A 26,096-nucleotide genomic window follows, 5' to 3' on the forward strand; every position below is an offset into this window, starting at 1 on the left:
CAAGAGTGAACATGCATGCAGAACTCCCTGACCCCAAACCAGGCTTCTACTTTCCTTTCAGTCTCAGGAGGGAGTCAAATGCTACAGCTGCTCAGAGGAGAAGCTGCTGCTGCTGCTGCCTTGTGTATCTATGTGTGTGTATGACTTTCTCAGTGTCTTCTTGACAGAGCACTGGCTTTACAAAGATCCTATGTTTCTTAAGATGTTGGGCCTTTGGTTACTACATAAAAGTGACTCCTGAGTTTCTAAAAGTTAGAACCCATTTTCTTTTCTCTCTCTCCAAAAGTTCCATAGATAACTGCACTGTCTTTTCCTCCTGACTCAGCCAGCCTCCCAGCAGCTCCGGATGGAAAGAGCAGCAGAGAGTCAAGTTCCTCTTGTGTCAGAATAAACTCGGCACACACACTCTGTTTTTTTACCTCAGTCTTTTTAAGGTTTCTGAGATAGTCATTCATAACTTGACTGATCTGAAAACACTTAAATTCAGACCACCACAAGAGTATATACACAATCCATTTTGCTTTGAACCATGAACCTTGCTAAAAGTGCAGCCTAGAGACGGTCAAGAGCCCACGTCTAAGCCCAGTCAGTTTCTTCCCCTATCCCTCACCCTTCTAGTCATTCCTTTGGAAATAAAAAGATCTGAACAGAAGATTATGAACATCTGGGAAGGCTCTGACCTTTGAACTCTCTCAGCTTTACTTTTGGGCCTACAGTGGTGTAGGGACATGTGATGACGACCACTCACTGCCAACTTGACAGGATCTAGACATGGCTATCTAGGCAAAAAAGTGCTGGGCTCCTTTGGGAGCTTCTGGACTGGGTGAAGTAAGGCGACAACACCCTCCCTAGATTTGGGTGACATCGCCCTGTGGCGAGATCCTGAACTTAAAGAGGAAAAGTAAACTGAGCATTTGCGTTCATCCCTCTCTGCCTCCCTGTGGTGGCTGCAATGTGAGCAGCCGCTTCATGCTCTGCAGCCGTGACTGCCGTGCTGTGATAGTCTTGAACTGTGAGCCAAAAGAAACCCTCCCTCCCTTAAGCTGCTTTTGCTGGCATTTGCCACAGCTATGAGGAAAGTGACTAATTACAGGAAGAAATCTCCACGTCCAATAGCATCAGTGGCTGTCTGGAGAGGGTTGCCCACAATAGTGTGTTTTGATTCGTAGAGGTTGGCACCAACATGGGTCTCAGTTCCCATGGAAATCTCTGCCAGTGTTTTTTGCTTGATTCAGCCAATTATCTTAGCAACCATCAATAGCACCTTGCCTCCTCCCCATCCCATGACAAGCACATTCTTAGCTCATTTTAGTTGAAACAGAAGCCCATCTGTTAGGTGATAATAAATTCAGAGAGATGTTTTTGTGAAATGTTTGGCCTTTTCTTTTAAATGCTTGATAGTATGTCCCAGGTAAGAGGTGTGCAATTCTCTGACTCTCCTCTCCTCTCCTCTCCTCTCCTCTCCTCTCCTCTCCTCTCCTCTCCTCTCCTCTCCTCTCCTCTCCTCTCCTCTCCTCTCCTCTCCTCTCCTCTCCTCTCCTCTCCTCTCCTCTCCTCTCCTCTCCTCTCCTCTCCTCTCCTCTCCTCTCCTCTCCTCTCCTCTCCTCTCCTCTCCTCTTCTCCTCTCCTCTCCCCCTCCCTCTTCTTCTTCTTCCTCCTCTTCTCCTTTGTCCCTTCTGACTTCCTTTTCTCTCTCTGCTAGTTTCTGTTCTGAGCTCTCCTTATGGATGTAAGCAGATGATATGAACATGACCCCTTTCTCTAACCCAGCTTCAACACCAGACACTTAATGATGCTCTCCTATTCTTCTCCAACTTCATGTACCAGAGATGTTTCAATAGAAAACCCCTAGTTGACCTTTTTTTTTCCTCTAAGAACAGTAAAATCCATTCTTGAGAACCATGATACTACAATCATTTTTAACTTTTTTCTGTAGTTACAAGAAGAGAATGAAGGAAAGAAGAAAGAATAGTCTAAGAAAACTAGTTTATTTCCTAAATTCCTTGGGGGTTCTTGGGTATGCATTACTGATATTTTCTTATTCTTATGATAAGGATGGGTTTCCAGGAAAGAAAAGTAATCCATACAAAGGCAGGATGTTAGATGAGACTGGGATTTCAGGTAAGGGTAGATTTCCTGATGGTGATAAGATTCTAGGTGAGATGTGAGGCTTTGAACAGGCATGAGACTCCACAGACGCCAGCTGTAGATGAGAAGGAGGTGTCTGATACAGATGGGGCTGCAATGGGAGCTGGGATTCCAAATGGGAACAAAACTTCAACAGGAAGGATGAGAGACTGCAAGGGAAGATGGCACATGAACATGAGACTCTGGGAGAGGGCTCTGCATGAGTTTGGTCCTACAGGTGGGTTAGGCTGCTGGTCAGGGTAGATTCCAGGTAATGCAGGTACTATGGTAATGATAGGATTGCATGCAGGCATGGGCTATGGGTGAGAATAAACATCTGTGTGTATCTGGTCCTGCAGGTGAAGATGGACTTCAGGTGAAGGTGAGGCTTTGGGTAAGGACTCCATATCTTGGGTGGTGATAGTTTACTGTAACTGTAAGAGTATGGAGAATGTGGGACTAAGGATGAGGATGGATCTATGGGTAAGAGTGGAACTATGGGTAAGGGTTGAATTTGAGATGATGGCCTGAGGGAGGTGAACACAGGACCTCCTGTAGTTGGCAAGACCAACACTCCCCCTTCATGGCTTCAAGGAGACAGGGAAAGACATTCCCACCCTCATACACATTCAGGGAATACCTCTCCGTAAGAGAATGGCTGCTTACTTAGGTTATCTTCATCCTCTGTGTTTGTAGTGCCAGGACTTAGGTACTTGAAAGGCGCAAGGAAGGTTGACAGTATGCTGACTTTGTCTGGAAGAGAAAGAAGAGGAGATGCACTTTTGACATCGAGTTTCAGAAAAATCCAGTGCTTTCTTACGTTCTTATGACCAAGAGGTTGGAAAGGAGAGGTGGGAAGGTCATCATGGCTGCAGACACTTCATTGTGGCTTTTTTAAAAATTGAATTTCAGGCAGCGTTTTAATCAAATTCCTCTCTCTATTCAATTTAAAATCTTATGATTTCCATTTTTCTTCTTTTATATATTTAGTTATTTATTTTGGCATCTTCTTTGCCCTTGTTTCACATTCCTGAAAACTTTAAATAGTTGTCTTCAGGGTAATAACAGTTCGTCTACTTACAGGTGAGTGAGCTAACACCTACCATATAAAGAAATTCCTAAAATAATCAAAATCCAATAACATAACTCCAGAATTAAGAGACTTGTCCCAATAAAAGCAAGGGTTCTCCTAACCCCCCTCATTGGTGGAATATTTCCTCTGAGCTCTTGAGCTATAGATATGACATAAAAAAGTAGACACTGAGAAACACACACACGCACACACACACACGTATTGAATCCTTAGTTTTTAAAGGACCACAGATGAAAGTGCTACCATTACTTGTCTGTTGTGGTACAGACTTGTGTTAGAGGTACTTCTGATCCTCTCTTAAGCTGCTTGGGGCTTGGCAAGAAGGACTGTGCCATGCAGGGCCCTTTTCTTCTCCTCTGCTGCCTTCCTTCCCTCAGGGCAAGATGTTTTAAAGGGGTTACCATGTTCAACACTGCTTCTGACCTCATCCTGTTAGTACAGAAGAGTTCTGCCTGTACCAGTATTCCCATTTGCACGTATACCTTGATCTAAGGGCAGATACCCATGAAAACACTCACTGGTGCTTTTTAACTGCCCTTAGCCTTCAGGCAAGCAGACCCAGGTTGGGATTGGTTCTTTTCTTCCAAGGCTGAGCCTGTTTTCTCTTTAGACAATCTTTCCTGAGGCCAGGGGAGATCACATTGAAATTCATCTCGGAGCCTGTTAACAGCTGTTGTTTCCAGTAGGGGCAGGCACCAATATAGTGTTCACAGAAAGAGAACAATAAATAACTCTAATATGAAGTGTCTGCTCCTCCTTCATTCTAGCAAACACTAAGGATCTACACAGCGAAGGCTTTGCTCCCCCTGAGCCCTGCCACACAAGCTCATTTACTCCAACAGAATGAAATACCTTGCTTGAGTTATAATTTCATTAAGTGAGTCCAATAACATCGCACAAAGACTGTGAAGCTCAAATGATTTTGTCTGGAGGATCTCGAAATGAAATTATAATTTTTTTTAATAAAGCAGGAACACCAGCGAAACACCCACAAAATATACCAAACTATTTCAGGGCAAAAGTGTGAAATATATAAAGACTATTTTAGATCCATTCAAGTTCTTGCTTTTTGCTGTTGTTGGTTGTTTTTTTCTTTTTTTTTTTTCATGTCTATCAAACAAAAAGAGTGCATTCAGTTAAAACTGAATGTTGGATGAAGAGGGCTTTCCAGTGAATACATATTCTTCATATTGTGTGAGGCATGGATAAGCCAGGACAAGTACTTACTGTGTATCTGAAGTTCATGCTTAAGGCAAAGGGCATGGGTATTTCCAAGGAGGATACTCTACTGTCTCGTGAGCAGACAATGATTAATGGCAGTAGTTATTAAGGGAGAGCAAGTGGAAGGACTACCACAATGAAACGGCACACTACACTGACAGGGCAGCTACTGTCAACAAGACAAGAAAATAGTGTGCTGGTAAAGGTGTGTGTGAAGCCCAGATCCTGAGCTGCATCAATGATGCCATGAAGCAGTGCACTGCTCTGGACATGCCCATCTCTTTCATAGGTCTATACCTCAAAGGACTGAAGGTGTCACTTCACTGTGGTCTAGAGACAGACATTCAAGTGTCTGTCGATGGATGAATAAACAAAAATGTCGTGTTCCCTCACAGTAGAATGTCCTTCAGCACGGAGAAGAAGGAATCCACACAATTTGCCCTCATATAGTTGAAATTATGGGTTTTGTAGTACAAGATATATGCTGTGTGACTTCATTTCCATGTGCAATCTGAAAAGTCTGTGATGTGAGTGGGGAGATGTCAGTTAAGGAACATAAAGCTTTCATGTAGCTTGAGTTCAAGGTTCTGATTCCCTAATGAGCAGCATCATGACTGTAGGTAACAGTAATGCTTGCAGCCTAATGAGAATAGATTTTACGCTCTTATACACACACACACACACACACACACACACACACACACACACAATGGTAACTCTGAGTGATAATGGGCATATTAACCTAATTATGATAATTATACAATGTATACATCTATAAAAATCATAACATGATATGCTTTAAATATGTATGATTTTATGAGCCCGTTAAATATTCTTAGATTAAAACATATCACCACCATGTCAGTGACAGTAAAATGTAACTGAATACCCTATGTGTTTAAGATTTTTTATTTTATTTTAGGTGTATGGAAGTTTCCTTTGCCTGTATGTATGCATATCATGTGCCTGCCAGGTGCCCTTGGGTATCAGAAGAGAGTCCTGAATCCCCTGGAACTTGAGTTATGGATGATTGTAGCCCAATGTGTGAGTGATGGGAACTGAACCTGGGTCCTTTGCAAGAGCAGTAAATGCTCTCAGCTCCATCCCTTACACACAAACACACACACAGACACACACACACACACACACACACACACACACACACACGTGTGTGTGTGTGAGTGTGTCATCTGTCATAGATGTAAAACTAAGAGAAAAGTGTTATCCTTGATTTTAAGGCATATAAAGACAAAGTCATGTGATGATGATATTATGATTAAAAGACTTAAAGGTTAATATTTAGGAGAAAAAACTTACATGTGCTTTCTGTAAAAGCAATCCCTTGCACTGTATTAATAAACAAAAATGATCATGGTTAGTTGAAACTCAATGACAGACCATGCTGAGGAATATCCCCATATGAGAAAATAAAGTGATTTCCCCTCCTTTCTTTCCAAAGCCAAAGGAAGCCATAACTTGACATCACTGTGGTAAAAAAGAGGACAGATGCGGTAACCGTTCAGTTTGTCTTGTTGCTTCCCTTTTGTGAGGAGCGGGTGTGGCAGCAGTCCCAAAGGCGCCAGGGACTGCAGCTAAGTCGTATGACTTGCACCTGACTTCCTCATATAAACCACAAACATCTTGAGAGCTGCGCAGGTGTACCAGGATACCGGTAAATCCATTTTGGTGGAGATATGCCCCTGCTGCCCTGATTAGCTGAAGCTGCGTACCTGGTGAGGCGACGTGGCCTGCTGTGAGTGGATGGGAACTGAGAGTATATAAGAGTGAGAGGCCCAGGGTTCGGGGGGGAGATATAAACAAGAAGAAACAGGACTGAATAAACTGATGTTAGAAGGACTGGTGGTCGTGTCGTTCTTGCTGGTCGAGAGCGGACGCGACACCCTTTGAATGAAGCGTGGGAGCTGTAGAAGAACTGTTATCTCCCTTTTTGTGAGCAGAGAACCCATGAGCATGTTGTTATAGTATCCAAAGCCCATGCCTAGAGAGAGCAGGGAGCAAGGGTCATTAGTAAGGTGAGAAATGTTACTGGTCATGATGACCGTGATGACTTGCCCCCACTGTAATCACCACTAAAATAAAACAAGATATATGAAGTGACTGTTTGCAGAGTTGGGGTAGCGGTAGTGAATAAGAACTGTGTCTGAGGAAAAGGAAATCATGTTTCTAGTAGAAAGACAGACTCTACCAAGTCCACAATGATATTCACAAACTGATCTAAGCCAAGAACAAAGGTTGCACCATTAAGACAGTTGTCCAGGTCACACTGCACTGTATAGTGAATTCCAGGCTCCCCTGGGCTACAGAGTGAGACCAGGCCTAAAAAAAAAATCCAAAACCAAAACAAAGACCAAATCAACCAACCAAACATATAAGAACTAAGAACCCTACAGTACAAAATAAAGCATAAAAAAAAAAAAACAGAAAAAATATGAGTAGCTAATTAAAGAGACAAGGGAAGAGCAGATGCCATATGGGATAAATTGGAAGCAAATCAGCAGTTTGCTTCAAACACATTGAAGATGAGTGTATATGGACAGATATACCATGAAGGTACTAATCACAAGGAAGGGTGATGGCTGAAATAACAACAGATATCGTAAGTCTTGAGATTCAGGAAATTCCCATGAATTGAAAAGTCATGAAATTATAATAAACCATTGAAAGGACATCTTTGAGAGTGCATTCACTTAGAGTTTCAAGCAGCATGAATCAAAAACTAGCAAACGTAAGCTGAAGGGCAGACAAATACATGACCAATGAGATTTTAGCATTCCTCTCTGTTCTGGGGAGAAGAAGCAGCGAGGAGAGATGGTGTGCAGGAGAGGCTGAAGCAGAGCTCCGAGCTAGCCTGATCTCAATGGCATGCACAGAATACTCTGATCAACAAGAGAGGTGCGCACTTTCATCTCACGATAGCACAGCACACTTATTGAGAGAGATAATCTGCGTAGGAAAAAAAAACAGGTCCTAATAAAGTTCAAAGGACTGAAATCACAAGGTAAATATGATTAAATCAAATGTTTATAAATAAAAGTCCAACTAAACAAAAATTTAATAAGAATAAACCATACTGTTAAATCAAAACAGAATCTACAGACTGGGATTGTGTGTTTATAATCCCCAGAGTTTATTTGTATCCAGAGTGCAAGAATCTTTCTAACTTAATAACTAAGGCTATAAAATACAACTTCTAAAAATGGTCAAGATATTTGAACAGAAATTTCACAATAGATAAGAAATGTATTGCCAATAAATTCACCAAGTTGTATTAACTGGCATTACGGCTTGGGGAAATGCAAATTAAAAACTCAGTGAGACTTGCACATAGAGACCACACCTTTTAGCAAAGCTTCAAGGATAAAAATACTGGTAATGCTAAAATGTGGTAAAAGATGCAGAGATAGCCACAAAGCTCATATTAATAGACAAATTTTAGGAACCTTTGGATGATATTCTAACTGTTAGATATACACCTATGACCTACCAACATCATTTCTAGATTTTTACTCAACTTAAATGAAATAGGTATCTTTACAAAGGATCTGTGTTTGTATTTGTATTGTAAAGGTTCTTATAGAAACTACCCATCACGACTCCAAATTCAAACTATCTCAGATGCCCATCGACAGAAGAATGAACAAATAAATTTTAATACATTTGCAGGATGGAGTAGCACAGAGCCAAACGAAACAAAATGAAATGAAAGGATGGTACTGTCAAAATGCATCATGCTATGGATGCATCTCAGGAGTATTAGATGAGTGGGGGTGATGGAGAGAGAGAGAGAGAGAGAGAGAGAGAGAGAGAGAGAGAGAGAGAGGGAGAGGGAGAGGGAGAGGGAGAGGGAGAGGGAGAGGGAGAGAGAGAGAGGGCTAGGGAGAGAGAGAGAGAGAGAGAGAGAGAGAGAGAGAGGAAAAAAAACAGTCATAACACAGAATGTACCACTTTAGAAATTTAGAAATTTCAGAGCAGGCAAAACACCTTCATGGTGAAAGAAAAGCCTTACTTTGTGATGTTACTGTTGCTGCAAACTGCTTTGTGTGAGAGCAGTCAGGTGGCCCCTGGGGTTGGGCTTTAGGGTGGCTAGGAAGAGGTCATGAAGAATATTTCTGGTATGACGAGAACATATTCTATGTAGATGAAGCTGTGGGCTTCATGTGTGTGTTATGGTAGAGATAGTAAAGCCATGTGCTTTCCGTGGGCATGCAGGTGTCCCTAATCCACAATCTTCCCCATTATGTAAATTATACCTTAGAGGTCAAAGTGCTAAAGACAAAATTGTAACTGGGCAAGAAAACAACAACTACAACAACAACAAAACGTTTCAAAACCTCAAAGTAAAAGAGGGAAGTGAAGGGTGGAATGTGTGTTATTCCATCTGTAAAAAAGAGTCAGGATGACAGATGTTGAGTGAAGGTATGGACTGGCATGGATAAATTCCATATCCACTTGTAGGTCCACTTATCACCATTTATATTTTTATATTCTTGTCTGTTTATTTTATAATTGTGAGTACTCAGACATATTTTAAAAGTCCTAGGCACTACAGAAAAAGAAAAGCCAAATCATAACAACCAATAACCCTAAAGCCTAAGCCAGCCCATCACAACCAATCTCAAAGACAGAGCCTAAGCCAGCCCATCACAACCAATCTCAAAGACAGAGCCTAAGCCAGCCCATCACAGCCAATCTCAAAGACAGAGCCTAAGCCAGCCCATCACAACCAATCTCAAAGACAGAGCCTAAGCCAGCCATCACAACCAATCTCAAAGACAGAGCCTAAGCCAACCTATCACAACCAATAATCTCAAAGACAGAGCCTAAGCCAGCCCATCACAACCAATCTCAAAGACAGAGCCTAAGCCAGCCATCACAACCAATCTCAAAGACAGAGCCTAAGCCAACCTATCACAACCAATAATCTCAAAGACAGAGCCTAAGCCAGCCCATCACAACCAATCTCAAAGACAGAGCCTAAGCCAGCCATCACAACCAATCTCAAAGACAGAGCCTAAGCCAGCCCATCACAACCAATCTCAAAGACAGAGCCTAAGCCAGCCCATCACAACCAATAATCTCAAAGACAGAGCCTAAGCCAGCCCATCACAACTAATCTCAAAGACAGAGCCTAAGCCAGCCCATCACAACCAATCTCAAAGACAGAGCCTAAACCAATCCATCACAGCCAATCTCAAAGACAGAGCCTAAGCCAGCCCATCACAACCAATCTCAAAGACAGAGCCTAAGCCAGCCCATCACAACCAATAATCTCAAAGACAGAGCCTAAGCCAGCCCATCACAACTAATCTCAAAGACAGAGCCTAAGCCAGCCCATCACAACCAATCTCAAAGACAGAGCCTAAACCAATCCATCACAGCCAATCTCAAAGACAGAGCCTAAGCCAGCCCATCACAACCAATCTCAAAGACAGAGCCTAAGCCAGCCCATCACAACCAATAATCTCAAAGACAGAGCCTAAGCCAGCCCATCACAGCCAATCTCAAAGACAGAGCCTAAGCCAGCCCATCACAACCAATCTCAAAGACAGAGCCTAAGCCAACCTATCACAACCAATCTCAAAGACAGAGCCTAAGCCAGCCCATCACAACCAATCTCAAAGATAGAGCCTAAGCCAGCCCATCAAAACCAATAATCTCAAAGACAGAGCCTAAGCCAGCCCATCACAACCAATCTCAAAGACAGAGCCTAAGCCAGCCCATCACAACCAATCTCAAAGACAGAGCCTAAGCCAGCCCATCACAGCCAATCTCAAAGACAGAGCCTAAGCCAGCCCATCACAACCAATCTCAAAGACAGAGCCTAAGCCAACCTATCACAACCAATCTCAAAGACAGAGCCTAAGCCAGCCCATCACAACCAATCTCAAAGATAGAGCCTAAGCCAGCCCATCAAAACCAATAATCTCAAAGACAGAGCCTAAGCCAGCCCATCACAACCAATCTCAAAGACAGAGCCTAAGCCAGCCCATCACAACCAATCTCAAAGACAGAGCCTAAGCCAGCCCATCACAGCCAATCTCAAAGACAGAGCCTAAGCCAGCCCATCACAACCAATCTCAAAGACAGAGCCTAAGCCAACCTATCACAACCAATCTCAAAGACAGAGCCTAAGCCAGCCCATCACAACCAATCTCAAAGACAGAGCCTAAGCCAGCCATCACAACCAATCTCAAAGACAGAGCCTAAGCCAGCCCATCACAACCAATCTCAAAGACAGAGCCTAAGCCAGCCCATCACAACCAATAATCTCAAAGACAGAGCCTAAGCCAGCCCATCACAACTAATCTCAAAGACAGAGCCTAAGCCAGCCCATCACAACCAATCTCAAAGACAGAGCCTAAACCAATCCATCACAGCCAATCTCAAAGACAGAGCCTAAGCCAGCCCATCACAACCAATCTCAAAGACAGAGCCTAAGCCAGCCCATCACAACCAATAATCTCAAAGACAGAGCCTAAGCCAGCCCATCACAGCCAATCTCAAAGACAGAGCCTAAGCCAGCCCATCACAACCAATCTCAAAGACAGAGCCTAAGCCAACCTATCACAACCAATCTCAAAGACAGAGCCTAAGCCAGCCCATCACAACCAATCTCAAAGACAGAGCCTAAGCCAGCCATCACAACCAATCTCAAAGACAGAGCCTAAGCCAGCCCATCACAACCAATCTCAAAGACAGAGCCTAAGCCAGCCCATCACAACCAATAATCTCAAAGACAGAGCCTAAGCCAGCCCATCACAACTAATCTCAAAGACAGAGCCTAAGCCAGCCCATCACAACCAATCTCAAAGACAGAGCCTAAACCAATCCATCACAGCCAATCTCAAAGACAGAGCCTAAGCCAGCCCATCACAACCAATCTCAAAGACAGAGCCTAAGCCAGCCCATCACAACCAATAATCTCAAAGACAGAGCCTAAGCCAGCCCATCACAGCCAATCTCAAAGACAGAGCCTAAGCCAGCCCATCACAACCAATCTCAAAGACAGAGCCTAAGCCAACCTATCACAACCAATCTCAAAGACAGAGCCTAAGCCAGCCCATCACAACCAATCTCAAAGATAGAGCCTAAGCCAGCCCATCAAAACCAATAATCTCAAAGACAGAGCCTAAGCCAGCCCATCACAACCAATCTCAAAGACAGAGCCTAAGCCAGCCCATCACAACCAATCTCAAAGACAGAGCCTAAGCCAGCCCATCACAGCCAATCTCAAAGACAGAGCCTAAGCCAGCCCATCACAACCAATCTCAAAGACAGAGCCTAAGCCAACCTATCACAACCAATCTCAAAGACAGAGCCTAAGCCAGCCCATCACAACCAATCTCAAAGATAGAGCCTAAGCCAGCCCATCAAAACCAATAATCTCAAAGACAGAGCCTAAGCTAGCCCATCACAACCAATCTCAAAGACAGAGCCTAAGCCAGCCCATCACAACCAATCTCAAAGACAGAGCCTAAGCCAGCCCATCACAACCAATCTCAAAGACAGAGCCTAAGCCAGCCCATCACAGCCAATCTCAAAGACAGAGCCTAAGCCAGCCCATCACAACCAATCTCAAAGACAGAGCCTAAGCCAGCCATCACAACCAATCTCAAAGACAGAGCCTAAGCCAGCCCATCACAACCAATAATCTCAAAGACAGAGCCTAAGCCAGCCCATCACAACCAATCTCAAAGACAGAGCCTAAGCCAGCCATCACAACCAATCTCAAAGACAGAGCCTAAGCCAGCCCATCACAACCAATCTCAAAGACAGAGCCTAAGCCAGCCCATCACAACCAATCTCAAAGACAGAGCCTAAGCCAGTCCATCACAACCAATCTCAAAGACAGAGCCTAAGCCAGCCCATCACAGCCAATCTCAAAGACAGAGCCTAAGCCAGCCCATCACAGCCAATCTCAAAGACAGAGCCTAAGCCAGCCCATCACAACCAATAATCTCAAAGACAAAGCCTTTTGGAAACGTCTTTCGAGTCACATGAGGAGGTGAGGCCCCTGGTGAGAGCAGAAGTAAGAGCCGTAGAAAGCTGAACACTGAGATCTGAGTCATGATGGCTGCTCAAACCTCTGCAGACGGAGGACGCAGCTTATTTACAGAGACGATTTAGGGGACAGCAAAAAGACTGCATTTTCTTTGGAACATACTTGTTCATGAAAATCCTCTCTGTGTGTGTATGTGTGTGTGTGTGTGTGTGTATGTGTGTGTATGTGTGTGTGTGTTTAAGGCAGGATCTCATGTAAGATGGTGGGCAAGTACTCCACTGAGCTACATCCCATGATGAAACACTCTCTTTAAACCAAGCAGGATAAATGGTCTCTTACAGTACGGACAGTTACCTAGAAAATTCATTCATGTGAAGTAACACGTGCACCAGAAATTTTAATGAAAATGATCATTGCTAAAACATCTGAGAATTTAATCTTACCGTTTGCCCCTAAGAAGTGCCAAGCAGTTTTATAGGATGGGATATTTAAACACACACACACACACACACACACACACACACACACACACACACACAAAATGAATTCGACAGTTATGTCCTCATTTTGAAAACTGGAAGTGAGGTTTTTGTACTCTTGTCGGTCCTCTTGTGCACCACATACATTTCTGTCCAGTACAGTCATCCTGAATAATTACATAACCCAACAAGAAGGGTGACAGTTGGAGTCCACAGAACTCTGTTGGTGCCCTCAGGCTACAATACTTAGCCTCTTTTATAAGTTCTGTTCTTGTGTTTCCTTTTGCCAAAACACACTCTGACAGATGGCCTCCCTCAAGCCTGACCCACTTTCTTTCAGAACTGTATATTCTAAGGGAACGCAGGTATGTGCTTAAGTAAATACTGCTCCTATCTAAATCAAACCTCAAATAAGTATGAACACATGGGCCACCCTCAGAGTCAGGAAACTAATTAACCTGCATGCAGGTGGGAGAAGGGAATGGCATTTTGGAAAAAAGGCAAAGGGTCTTATCTTACATACTTTTAGGAACTTTCAAGTGCTGTTTTTAAATCTTCCGTCCCATGAAGCAATGCAAAGCAATTCCTCTAGCTTTTAAGAGGACTCTGGGTCAACACTGAGTTTTGAAAAACAAGATTTGATGTCTTTTTTGGTGATTGCAGGGAGGAAATATCTTCTAACGATTTCAGAGATGCATAAAACTTAGGTGTTTGGTCACTGAGAGTTTCCAGTGTAGTGGGAGACCAACCTGGAGCACTCTTACTCCCTGAGGCGCCTTGTGGGTTCAGCTGTGTCCTCACAGTTTAGAAGAAGTCTTAAAACTTAGTTCCTTGGGTCGGGATTGTGTTTGGAAGTAATACCTTGCAAGAGGTGACCGGTGCAAAGTAAGGTCACCATGCTGGGGGCAGCTATCTGCAAGCCAAGGAGAGATGCTCAGGGGAATCCAACCCCTGGCCACACCTTGACCTAAGACTCAGTCTTCAGAATTGTGGGGCAACAAATATCTCCGATTTAAGCCAATTAGTATACATTGTTATAGCAGCTGTAGCTAACCAGTACATTCTTCAATAAACATTGCTTTCCTGCAAACAATTGCAGAGTTCAATGCATGATTTCAAATTCAGTCACTGACCCGATGATGCAGAAAGACTTGTGTTCCCAGGGAGGCAACTTTTAGGAAGTAATTGATAAGCTAAGACCTAGTACATGTTGTGTCTGTGATATACAGACAGGTATATATCAGGTATCCTGCATATCAGATATTTACATTACAATTCACAACGGGAGTAAAATCAGTGTTGTGAAGTAGCAACAAAATAATTTTATGGCTGGGAAGCTGCCACAACTTGAGGAATTGTATTAAAGGGTTGCAGCGTAAGTAAGTTTGAGAGCCACTGTAGTAGAGGCTTTGAATGCAAAGAGTTTCTCCCAGAATGGCTTATGGGACTTCTCCCTCAAGAGAGGGATACAAGTTCTAAGCAGGAGAAACACCATGTGCAAGGGTTCTGAGTAGTGAGTGAGGATCTTAGATGAGCTTCTCAATCTAGTTTGGAGGGGTCTCCATTTCCATGAATATGGAAACTTGAGAGAGTAACTCAAATGCAGTTTGAATTGGCAGTCTCAGAGAGAGGCAGCGATGAAACTTCTGGGTGGTAAGAGATGATGAGAGAGACAGAGAGAGAGAGAGAGAGAGAGAGAGGAAGAGAGGAGGGAGAAAGAGAGGGAAGGAGGAAGACAGAGACAGAGACAGGGAGAGTCATTCAGACCCAGGCTCCTTAAACTTGCCTCCATGATTGTTTCAAGGATAACCAACCCATAAATAAATAGATGTAGACAATACATTTGTTGCCTCAGGCTAGACATAGTGCATATATTGCCAGTTGAAATTCTCTGCCCTCTCTGAGGCTCAGGGAACACTACAGAAGAGGAGATAGGAAGAATGTAAGAGCCAAAGAAGGGCAGTGAAATCCATTGTTCAGACGTGACAGTGGATACAGCCATGAGCTCCCAGCACTGTGACTGCTTGCATGGTGCCTCTCTTCGTCAGTTTCCAAACTCACTGAGATTAACTTGTATCACTGTCCATCACCGAGCTCCATCAGCTCAGGAAGGAGTGCTCAAGACAGGAGCCTGGGCTTGAGGAGGGAGGATACATTTAAGACTCAAAGTGTAAGTCTTGTAGGAAGCAGTCCTACATGGAAGTTTCAGAAAGCTGCTGGTTCTGCTTGGGCTTTTTAGGAGCCGTGCATGCACAAACAGAACTTGTGGTTTTAAGACAGGGTCCCACATATCCCAAGCTGACTTTGTACTTGTTATTTAGCAGAACATTATTTGGAACTTCTGGTCCCCTGGCCTCTATGTCCAAAATGCTGGCATTATGGATATGTGCCACCATGTCTGGTTTTATGTAGTAGTGCTCGGGACAGAATCAAGGGCTTTGTGCATATGAAGCAAGTAGCCTATTGGCTCAGCTACACTACTAGCCCCCACAACCCTTATCCATAGGCATTAGAAGCATAACTATTGGTTTCTTACATGTCAAATACATAGCTGTTGTATAGAATTTTCTTCCATTTCTAAGGCATTTTTTCCCTCTTCCTATGTGGATGTTCCTCACAGCATCCTCTTGTGTCAATATGGAGTCATGTGACTAGAAGGTTTTGGACCAATTACTGCCATGCTGTGAAAAGCTTCCAAGACCACACAGGCACACTTGACTTGATATATACAGCACATTCCCATGAACTTTGGCTTATATTTAGAAATAGGGGAAAAGCCACTATGCAAACAAGAAGACACCAGATTGTTTCATGTACTCTTCCAGATGTGAAAAACAGGCCAAGGTACAGATGGTCTGACAAATGATTGACAGGGGAAGGTGAATCTTTGCAGGGAAATGTGTTTAAATTTAGGAAAAGATTCTCAAGGTATACGTTCACACTTCACTTGGAGGCTTAAAGTTTTCTAAATGATGTGCCAAGGCACTCTGTAGCTTTGCAATATTCTAAATAATTTCTTCATTTTATATGGGAATGGATGTTTTTAGAAATGTATGTATGGTATGACATCATTCTCCATGTCTGAGTTTGGCATCCTCAGGCAACTTTTACATATGGGTACCACTGTAGGCTCCTTGGCTTCACTGCTGACTTGAAGGTTATGAATTCGTAAGAGGTGGATTATAGGACCCAACCTACTGGCACCTAGCTTAACATGGTTGTAGACCGACTTCTCTTGAACTGGTAAGATGGCTTAGAAGGTGAGGGTGTGTTCCACAAGCCTGAAGACCAGAGTTGCAGAGAGCTGACTCCTGAGAATTACCCTCTGGCCTCTATACACATACCCTGAAAGGACCTTATCATTGAGCAGATGGTATCATGGGGCACAAAGGGCTAGAGAGAGCTCAGTTGTCACACCATTCCAAACCCTCATAAGACTCCAGAGCAAGTGGCTCACATGGTAAATTATTCTTCAAATAATTCAAATGAAAGGGATGGAGGTTCTGCAGAGTTATTTCTTCAGCAGGTGCCTCCTAAACCCATAGCTTGTGGAGGGCTTGCTTGTCAGCTCGTATCTTTATGGTAGCAAATGCATCCTGAAATTATTAAGTCATTTGGAAAGTTTTTACCCAGACTACAGCGTAGTCCTTAAATTAGGTAATGACATATATTTACATTATTTACTAAACTTTTATTTAAGTACTAAAATACATAGCAGCACAAGCACCCAGCCTTCCTCACTACACATCAGTATACATTTCCCTTTTTCTAATTTTTTTGTCACTGTGGGAAATATCCTAGCTGTTCTTTACCTTTGTGCTACACAGTCAGTTCTTCTTATCTAGACTTGAAGCAAAGTTTCTGTCTGCTCTAGAGGGCCTGAACTTTTAACAGCTTTAAAGGTCAGAGCTTTATAGCTTTATTGAGTCCAGCTCTGCCATTGTAGGTACTTCTTTCCATTCAGGGACTATTTGCTCTTGGAGGAGAAGCTTCATGGGCATTAAGTCTTTGTATTGGAGGCTCACCACATTCCTTCCTCTCGTGTACACGTTACTACACTTGATCTTATCCAAAGGCAGAGAATGATGTTTGCAAGTTCTTCTGTTTGCAATTGTGTGTGTGTGTGTGTGTGTTTGTGTGTGTGTGTAGGCCAGGGGACAACCATGGCTGGCTGCATTTCTCAGGTGCTGTCTTTCTTTCTTTCTTTCTTTCTTTCTTTCTTTCTTTCTTTCTTTCTTTCTTTCTTTCTTTCTTTCTTTCTTTCTTTCTTTCCTTCCTTCCTTCCTTCTTCCCTCCCTCCCTCCCTCCCTCCCTCCCTCCCTCCCTCCCTCCCTCCCTTTCTCCCTCCCTCCCTCTCTCCCTCCTCCCTTCCCTTCCCTTCCCTTCCCTTCCCTTCCCTTCCCTTCCCTTCCCTTCCCTTCCCTTCCCTTCCCTTCCCTTCCCTTCCCTTCCCTTTCACTTTCCCTTCCCTTCCCTTCCCTTCCCCCTCCCCCTCCCCTTCTTCCCCTTCCTTCCTTCCTTCCTTCCTTCCTTCCTTCCTTCCTTCCTTCCTTCCTTCCTTCCTTCCTTTATTTTCCTTTGAGACAAGTTGACCAACTGGCCTAGATCTCACAAAGAAGGCAAGGCTAGGCTGACTGGCTGGCTGACTGGCTAGCTAGCAAATCCCAGGGATCTACCTGCCTCTATTTCCGTGATACTGAGGAAACCACCACATCTGCTATTTTTCCTTTTAAAAACATAAATTCTGAAGCTCAAACTCAGGTCCTTTTGCTCTCAAGGCAGGCACTCTACCAACTGAGTTCTCTCTTCAGCTCCATCACGTGGGTTTTTGAGAAGTGTACTGTGCATTGCTATCCTTGAAATGGACCTAGAATGACAAACCACATCTGTGGTAGGCTTCTTCACAAACATTCCAATTCTGCGTCACTTGTACCATAATAGAACATATTTCTCAAGACCCAGAACTTGTCGGAGCTTGTTACTCCCTGGCTTACAAGTATTGTTGTTTTTAATTTTTTGTTAATGTGCTCAACCTCTCTGTTGCATAAAAGGCACACTGCCTCACATGGCTATGGATTTTGGATGATTTCTCAGTGATGTCACCTTTGCCCTGCTTCACTTAGTACACGCTCTAGGAACAAGGTAAAGTCTGCCCCAGAATGTCTTGATCTGCCCCAGTTTGTCCTGACACTCCAGTCTGCTCTTTAATAGCATAACTTCAACTCATAACTGTCCCAGTTTGAAAAATACAACAGAAGGTCACCCTACTTGCGAACAAGGCTCTCATCTGATGACAGTGGCCAGAGGCGCTGTATTTATTGTTTAACCTCTTATGCTTTTATGATTTTAAAGTCCAATTCTTTACTTCCTACTAGGCATTTTAATCCATAGTTCTATAGGTACCTGATCCCATGTGTTCAAACTAAATATGTTCTGTATGTTTTGACCTACTTAATGTCATCTATTGAAGGTCCAAATTAGAAATGCTTGGGTCACTTCTATTTGTCTGTTTTCCTTATTCCTTGTGTTAAATGGGCATATCTTCAATTCTTAATTCTTTACCAGGCTATCATTACATTGTTACATCACATTACATTATATCATTATCATTAATTGTTGCATTTATTTGCAACAATTTCCTATATATCATGCTTCTCTGTGCTTTAATCTGTTGCCTAAATCACTCTTCTCCAATGAAGGCAATGCAGAATTCTAGGAAACAGGAGATAGTGTGGTGTCCTCGGAATTACATTGTCAGTTATTGTTGCTGGGTGAAGGATTCCAAGATAAACAGAAATAGAGGAGATGAACAGAGCAGAGATAGATCCTCCAGGGCTCTATTTGCCATATAGTGATGTTGAGGCTGACTGTGAAACGTTAATAGAACATTGCAGGCTTGAAACTAGACTGGGAGTGGTGAGATTTGCATTCTATGAGGAATAGTATAAATTATGAAGAGGAAGAGAGCAGTGTAGGAAAAGAAATTACCTCTTATGATGCTTAAGGGTCCACACAGATGAAAAGGACCCCTTTTTAAGAATTTGGGCCATAGTTAGATGAGGGTAAACTACACATAGATTCCCATTATTCTTCAAACTTTAGCTATCTTTTCTAAACTCAGCTCTTAGCAATCTCATGGTTGAGGATCCTGCTTTGGAATGAAGCCTAATGCAAAACCTGGATGTTAAACCCCTCTGTGATTAGTGAGTGAGTAAGTGGCCATCTTTGCCACATGTTTTGCATCTGTCTTAGGTAGTTTTGAATGCATGTTATTGAACATTTTAGCTTAAGTCGTGAGGAAATGAGGTTGTTCCCGGCTCTTACCTCATCCTTCTGATTTCCCTCAACTCACCTCCCACCTTGATCTTGATCATTACCACATGCTCCTGCAATAGAAAACAATTTCCTTTCCATGTTATTGCCCAGTGATACTTTCTCTCTCTAAGGGTCAAGGTAAGTCTTGGTGGTTGTAAACAGCTGAAGCAGTTTTGAGTTTCAATTCATATACAAGCTGTGAGACCTTGCCCAACTTTTCTGACCTCCCTAAATTTTAGCACAAATTATCACCAGCACCATCATTGCCACCATCATCATCACCATCATCAGCATTTTTATCACCATCATTATCATGATCACTATCATTACCATAATCATCAGTATCTATGTCATAGGGCTAGTGTAAGACTTAACTGAGATGTGGACCTGGAAAGAAACATGGTGTCTGACATATGACGCAAACTCAAATGTGTTGCCAGTCATTAGCCTTATATTGTTATAAAGTTTGACCTACCTCTCACTGCATCTCACAAGATCTCTTATCTTGTTTCCTGTAGATATTTTTCACATCTGCATTTCTGGAGTCAATTGGATCTAGTGTTTCCCTCTCTTCTGCTTTCTACTGCTATTTTATTAAGGTACTGAATTGGGCTCATTTGAATATTGGGAGTAAGGCACAGAACTTCCCAGCAAGTCATCCTGCTTTCCCTTAACTTCAGTTAGCCATAGGTCGACATGACTCTTCTTCACCTCTGTAGGAAGTTTGGCAACTTTCTCATCTCCTGTAGGGATCAGACATCCTAATAACTAAAGGCGGAGTGATGCTCATGTGGGTCACTCTTTATAGAGCAGGTCAAAGACTTAGTACCTGAATTTGCAAGTCTAAATTGAATTACTTCTTTTAGATTAAACTTCTAGCTAATGTATGAAAATGATTATTTACCATTTTGAACCTCCTTAATAGACTGGTGTTTTGTGCTTCTGATTTCCTTCCTGGGACTAACCAGAGAAAAATCAGAAGATCAAAGCAGCCTTTCTTGTTCTTGTGTGTAAGAGCCACACGTGCTGGGGCCCACGTATTCACAAACACAGCCCTCTAGAGCACAAGATGGCCCCTTGCTCCTTCCCTTAGTCTCTATCTCACTTGGGGCACCGACCACTCTTTAGGCCTGTGTGGGGTAAGTTTGAGCTGTTTTAACTGACTGAAAAAGAGGAAGAAACCAAACCCAATGGCTGTCTGTTCTCAGGGAGTCAACTCATGAAGGAGGCCACTGTGGTGTTCAACAGATGTGATCAAGAGGAGGTGTTTGTCTGGAGGGTGCCCAGGACAAGGTGACACATTCTGTATACAATGTAAAGGCACCCACTGCTTCAACTGGCACTGGAACATGCACAGATTTTGGTGTTTGTACCTCCTGTGTCTGCCGTTGAGGTTGAGGAAGAGCCGAGAGCCAGGCATGGTATGGCAGGCCTGCTTAGGTACTGGGAAGCCTAATACAGGATGATCATGAGTTCAGGGGCTATAGAGTGAGTAAAGGACAGCCAGGGAAACGTAAAGGTAAAGACAGAACAAAAAGGAGACCCAAGCTGGAGCTCAGGGCCAGCGTGCTAGTTTAGTGTATACACAGCCCTGGGTTCCACGTCCCAGCACTCAGACCAACAAACAACAGAGAGAGTCTGAGGAAGGAGGACTACCCAGCCTTAGTCATTGTGCAATGGGAAAATGATGGTGGTATGAGAGGATTCAGCAGAAGGACACATAGCTACAGTTTTCCCACCCACACAGCCTTGGACTTTGCCTCTAGACAAGATCTAAAGCATTGTTCATGGGCTATGATGGAAGATGTGAGTTCCTGGCTGGCAGGCTAGATCACTCAGTAAAATGCGTGCCTTGCCAGTATGAGCACTTGAATTCTATCTGCTAAACCTACATAAAAATGCCAGGTGTTGCAGCAAGCTTGCCTTCTCAATATTGGGGAGGGAGAGACAAGTGGCTTCCAGGGCCTCACTGGCCAGCTTGTCTAGCCTAGTTGGTGAACTCTAGGCTGTCAAGTGACCTGCACTCAAAGGAGGTGGGTAGCCTTCCTGAATCTGAGACCAGGGGTTGTCCTCTGGTCTCCATGTATGTGTGCATACCTTATACACATACCTGCACACACACACACACACACACACACACGCACATGCACACGCACACGCACACACACACACACATACATAAAGGGAAGGGTCAAGGCCTGGCTGCAGTTTTTCCATCAAACCCAGGCAGGCATTTTCCAGAGACAAAACTGAAACTGAGCTTAAGCATCCACAACAGCTTTCAAGTGAAAGACCGTTTACTGAGTGGAACACTGCATTGTAAAATATTAGTTTCTTATTACTTCTTGTGAACAGCCAAGTAAGTAAAAAGCACAATGCAGGAGATGGATTTTCTACAAGATGGGCGGCGTGGTGCCGCTCTCTATTAGATTCCATGAAAATCAATCTGCAGACTTGTTCAGCCTGGTCAAATTAGATCTAAAACTATTTAATTTTGTTTCCAGACTGTTTTCCCCATCTAATGCCTAGCTCGAGGACACAGTGATAAAATACCCTGAGTTATTATCAGCTCCTGAGCGCCTCTGCAGGGTGAGAACTGAACAACATGACCTGGTTTCTGAGGGGCTGGGGGCTTCTACAATGACTAGGACCCTGCCACCGTTTTGGTGTGAAAAGCTCCAGTTTCTTTTCATGCTTTGGCTTTGCCTTCTTTAGGATTTGATACTAAAGTGTAGAAAGAGGAGTCTTAAATCTTTTTTCTGAGTAGTTTTTTTTTTTAAACTATGTAGTCATATTCAAAAGTAATTATTTTGGAGAGAGACCAGGCCACATGGAGGGTGTGGCCAAGGCTGGACTAAGTCAAGAAGAACCTGGAAACAGTGCAGACAGCAGAAGCAAAGAGGGACAGATTCTCCTCACTTCTCCTGGAAGCTGCTCCCCTTGGAGGTCCTGGTAATAACCAGAAAGTTGGAAGGAGATAGAACAAAGGCTTCTGAGAACACCTGGTGTGGGCTCTTTGCCATCTGGAAGAATCCTGCCATACCTTGCCATACACACCTGCCTGAGGCCTCCCCATCTCACCTTTTGGGGTTGCACAGTCCTGAACACTGTGAGAGCTAATATCAGGGGCACCATTACAGATCAGAAAGAAACTCCAAAGGAAGGGAAGCTGCCAATGGGGCTGACGGGGATGCTGGGACTGTGGTGTAGGTATTTGTGGTCCAGCTATCAACTTTCTAGCAAGGTAGAAGGAACAGGAAATTGTCATGACCTGTGAGTGTTGGGGGTTGAGTGAGAACACATCTGTCACAGTTGGGATCATAGGAGAGAGGTCTGTGGCATCAAGGTAAAGTGACATCCCCCACTGACAGTGAGGCAGAGGTTTAATTGCACCCACATATTCTAGCAAACATCTTTAATTAAACAATGAGGGCTTATGGATTAGCCTGATTGTCAGTTACACTGAAGGGTCAATGAGTTCCTCCCATCTCAGAGAAGAAGGCCCAGGTTTTGGTGTTGCAAAGTTAGTACACAAGGTACCATTAGTTCAAGGACTGTTGATGGTGGGGTAGGAGCCAATCAGTGGTCTCCTCTAGTCATCATGGCTCCTCCACAAAGACCAGGCACAGGTTCAGAAAGCACAGCAGAAAGATTTATACTGAAGACAGCACCACTCTGTGTGAAATGGAGTCTTACAGAGCCCAGACTTACTTTTGAACCACTCTAGGAAGTAAACTATGCATTATGGTCTCCAATTAATTTAGTGTATGTATGAATGTGTGTGTGTGTGTGTGTGTGTGTGTGTGTGTGTGTAAGAGAGGGGTGAGGGTGAGGGGGAGAGGAGCAGAGCTGTGTACCTCTGAAGGTCAGAAGCCAACCCATGGGAGTTGCCCCTGTCCTTCCACCACCATGTGGGTCCTGGGTACTGAAGTCTACTTACTTGCTGAATCATGCCAGCCCCCCAATTTTCATATACACATACAAACTTTGCAATGATTTCTGGGCTGGGCTGACCACTGCACAGTTATATAACTTTTGGGTGTGTTCTACAATCTCAGAGAGTTACACATGTAGGAGATATCTAAGGGAGAGTTTTGTACCTTGTGTTTTAAATGCACTGTGGAAGGCTGGGGTCTATCAAATTAAAATAACTTCTTTACTGGGAAGGCTTTTTAGGGTTGGAGTGCTATGCAGTTTTCTGACATCATTTGAAATATTTGAAATGGATTGAGCATGTAGTCTTTCTTAGGCCTTGGAAGGCCTCTCATGAACATCTCAGGGCACCTCTGAGAAATGCTGATGCATGGACCATCAAAAGGCCCAGCCTAATGTCATTGTGACTGCCCTGAGGATATTTACCAAGTGATGCAATTGTAAGCTTGCATTTAGCTTTGAATTGCTGAGCTTCAGGCTAGGGGCAACACATGGGAAACAGTCTAACTTTCTTTAAGGACAAAAGTCAGTACCATGTGTAGAGAGGTGGTCTAAACAGAGAGGGTGTATATTCTAAAGTGCTATTAATGAAGAGCGTGCTGGGTGGTGGTGGCGCACGCCTTTAGTCCCAGCACTTGGGAGGCAGAGGCAGGCGGATTTCTGAGTTCGAGGCCAGCCTAGTCTACAAAGTAAGTTCCAGGACAGCCAGGGCTACCCAGAGAAACCCTGTCTTGAAAAACAAAAAGAAAAACAAAAAGAAAAACAAAAAAGAAAAACAAAACAAAACAAAAAAAAATGAAGAGGGTGATCACCAACAGTCAGTGTAGGCCTAGTGTTTTACTAAGCCACTATGGGACAGTGGCTTTGTACAAAGTGGGGATCTGGTAGCAAACAAATGGAGGGTGTTCCACTGAGAAACAATGCTGTACAGATTTTGATTCCATGTAAAATAAAAACATTTATTTATTTGCATATGACTCAAATTATGATGATACAGTTTCACTTCCTACAGCAAATGTGAGTAGCAAGACATGTCAATCATCCTAGGACCAAGACAGCAGCAAAGGCTTCTATACAAGAGTCTGTTGTGGGACCTCCCATATTTGTAGCCTTTGCTCCTTAGTATCCATTTCCTGTCAGCAAGCAGAACTTCTCTGGAAGCACCCATTGCTGAGTTGTGGGGGAGCATTGATAATATAAACTACTCTGTCTTCCTGATCATAAGAGACCCCAAATCTGCAAAGTCCATAGCAAGATGAAACTATGGAGCCCCTATTAATAAATCATTAGATCTTTCAAGATGGTGGCACTAGGGCATTAATTTAAAGATGGGATGTGAGCAGGATGTATCACCTGTCCCTTGCCCAAGAAACTATTTAACTTACCTCGTGATTCTTTCATAGGTGGGCACAGGACTCAGGCTAATGAGAGTCAGACGTAGAGCTCTTGATTTACGATAATAAACAGTCCTACTAGATGAAGTAACTAGGTGAATCTGGAGTATATAACTCCAGGATACTAGACTTTTTAGTTACCAAGCCAAAAAGTGTCTCCAAGCCAAAAGGAAAAGAGTCAGAGGTAGGGGAAGGCTGGGCTCAGCCTGAGCCTGAACTCTGATTTCTATCCGTCATTACATTCTGATTCCAGCTGGATCTGAGTAAGCTCGGTCTCAGCTCTTCAGTTCCATGAGCCAAGACCGGTTACCTAACACTTGCAACCAAATTTATTCTGACTTATGTAATTCTAATTAGAAAACTTCATTTTTTTTTAAAACCGGCTTCAAGTCCCTCATGAATAAAGCAAGCATCACAATAGCTCCTCAGGTCATAGTAAGGACCTCGACTCAGTTATCACTGTCCTCCTCTTAGATATCATGGAGCAGAGCATTTGCTGTATCTGGGATGAGAGTTGGAACCCCATATTGAGATGCAGAAATAATTGCTCTGCTTGGTATTGGCAAGGTGTAGGCTGGCCCCTTTCAAATTGTGATGTATTTTCTAAAGAACTCTTTTGCTACAGTAGTCAGTAAGGGGCCATTATCATTCATTCTCACCTGATTCATGCCAGAATGAACAGACTGGGGCTGCTGCTTGGGCCAAGTTAAAATGAGCAGTCAGTCTGAAAAGTGCAGAGGCTTTGCAAAAAACACATGGGGACTGCTGCAGTCTAATAGTCTAAGGGGAAAAATGGCTTCCACAGAACTCAGCTCATTTGTAGATTAGTGATTTGGCATCTCCCTGCCTGCAGCCTGGGATCCACTCAGCATGCTATAGGCTTGTTCCCTCTCTAATCTCTTCACACTCTTTCATTGAATACAGTATTTCAGATGGAAGTCCCTCCCTCAGGCTTCTGGGCTACCCTATAAGCACCTCTATTAATGTGATGATTGTATTGTCCTCTGCTGGTTCGGCTAGTTCACTTCTCCAGTTCATGGCTATGAGATGGCAGGATCATGTTGTATTCCTGTGACCCATTCATGGGGTTTCTGTTCCACAGGTACTGACTAGATGTGACATCTGTGGGGAGGTTTCACAACTCAGATGGCTCACAGATCCAGGATGCAGGCTCTTTGGGCTCACTGTGAACAAGAATTGGGGTCTTATTACAAGCTAGGGGCATCCTCAGTTGGTGATGTGCTTGCCTTGTAAGCAAAGGGACCTGCGTGATTTCTAGTACAATGTGAAAAAGCTAAGCATAGTAGTACACGTTTCTATTCTTGGCACTGTATCAGTAGAGACAAGTGCATACCTAGATCTTTCTGTTCAGTATGTCTAGCCTTTGTGGTAAATTTCAGGGACATGAGAGACTGTCTCAAAACTAAGACAAGACAAGGTGGATGGCACCTGAGGAATGACAACTGAGATTGTTCTCTAGTGTCTAGTTCCACGGGCACACACACGTACCT

At 43.5% G+C, this 26,096-nt stretch overlaps 1 protein-coding gene across 1 annotated transcript in view; it reads right to left on the bottom strand.

Annotated features, from left to right (window-relative positions):
- Adarb2 (adenosine deaminase RNA specific B2 (inactive)) overlaps nt 1-26,096 on the bottom strand; it is a 571,813-nt gene that overhangs the window by 219,975 nt on the left and 325,742 nt on the right. The window contains exon 2 of the mRNA XM_021180400.2: nt 2,794-2,880. Coding sequence (XP_021036059.1) covers nt 2,794-2,880 — 87 coding nt within the window. The remainder of the gene's footprint in view (nt 1-2,793; nt 2,881-26,096) is intronic.

The sequence above is a fragment of the Mus caroli genome, unplaced genomic scaffold (assembly GCF_978045245.1).
Source record: "Mus caroli unplaced genomic scaffold, Mus_caroli_1 scaffold_15, whole genome shotgun sequence".
In the NCBI taxonomy this organism is placed as follows: Eukaryota; Metazoa; Chordata; class Mammalia; order Rodentia; family Muridae; genus Mus; species Mus caroli.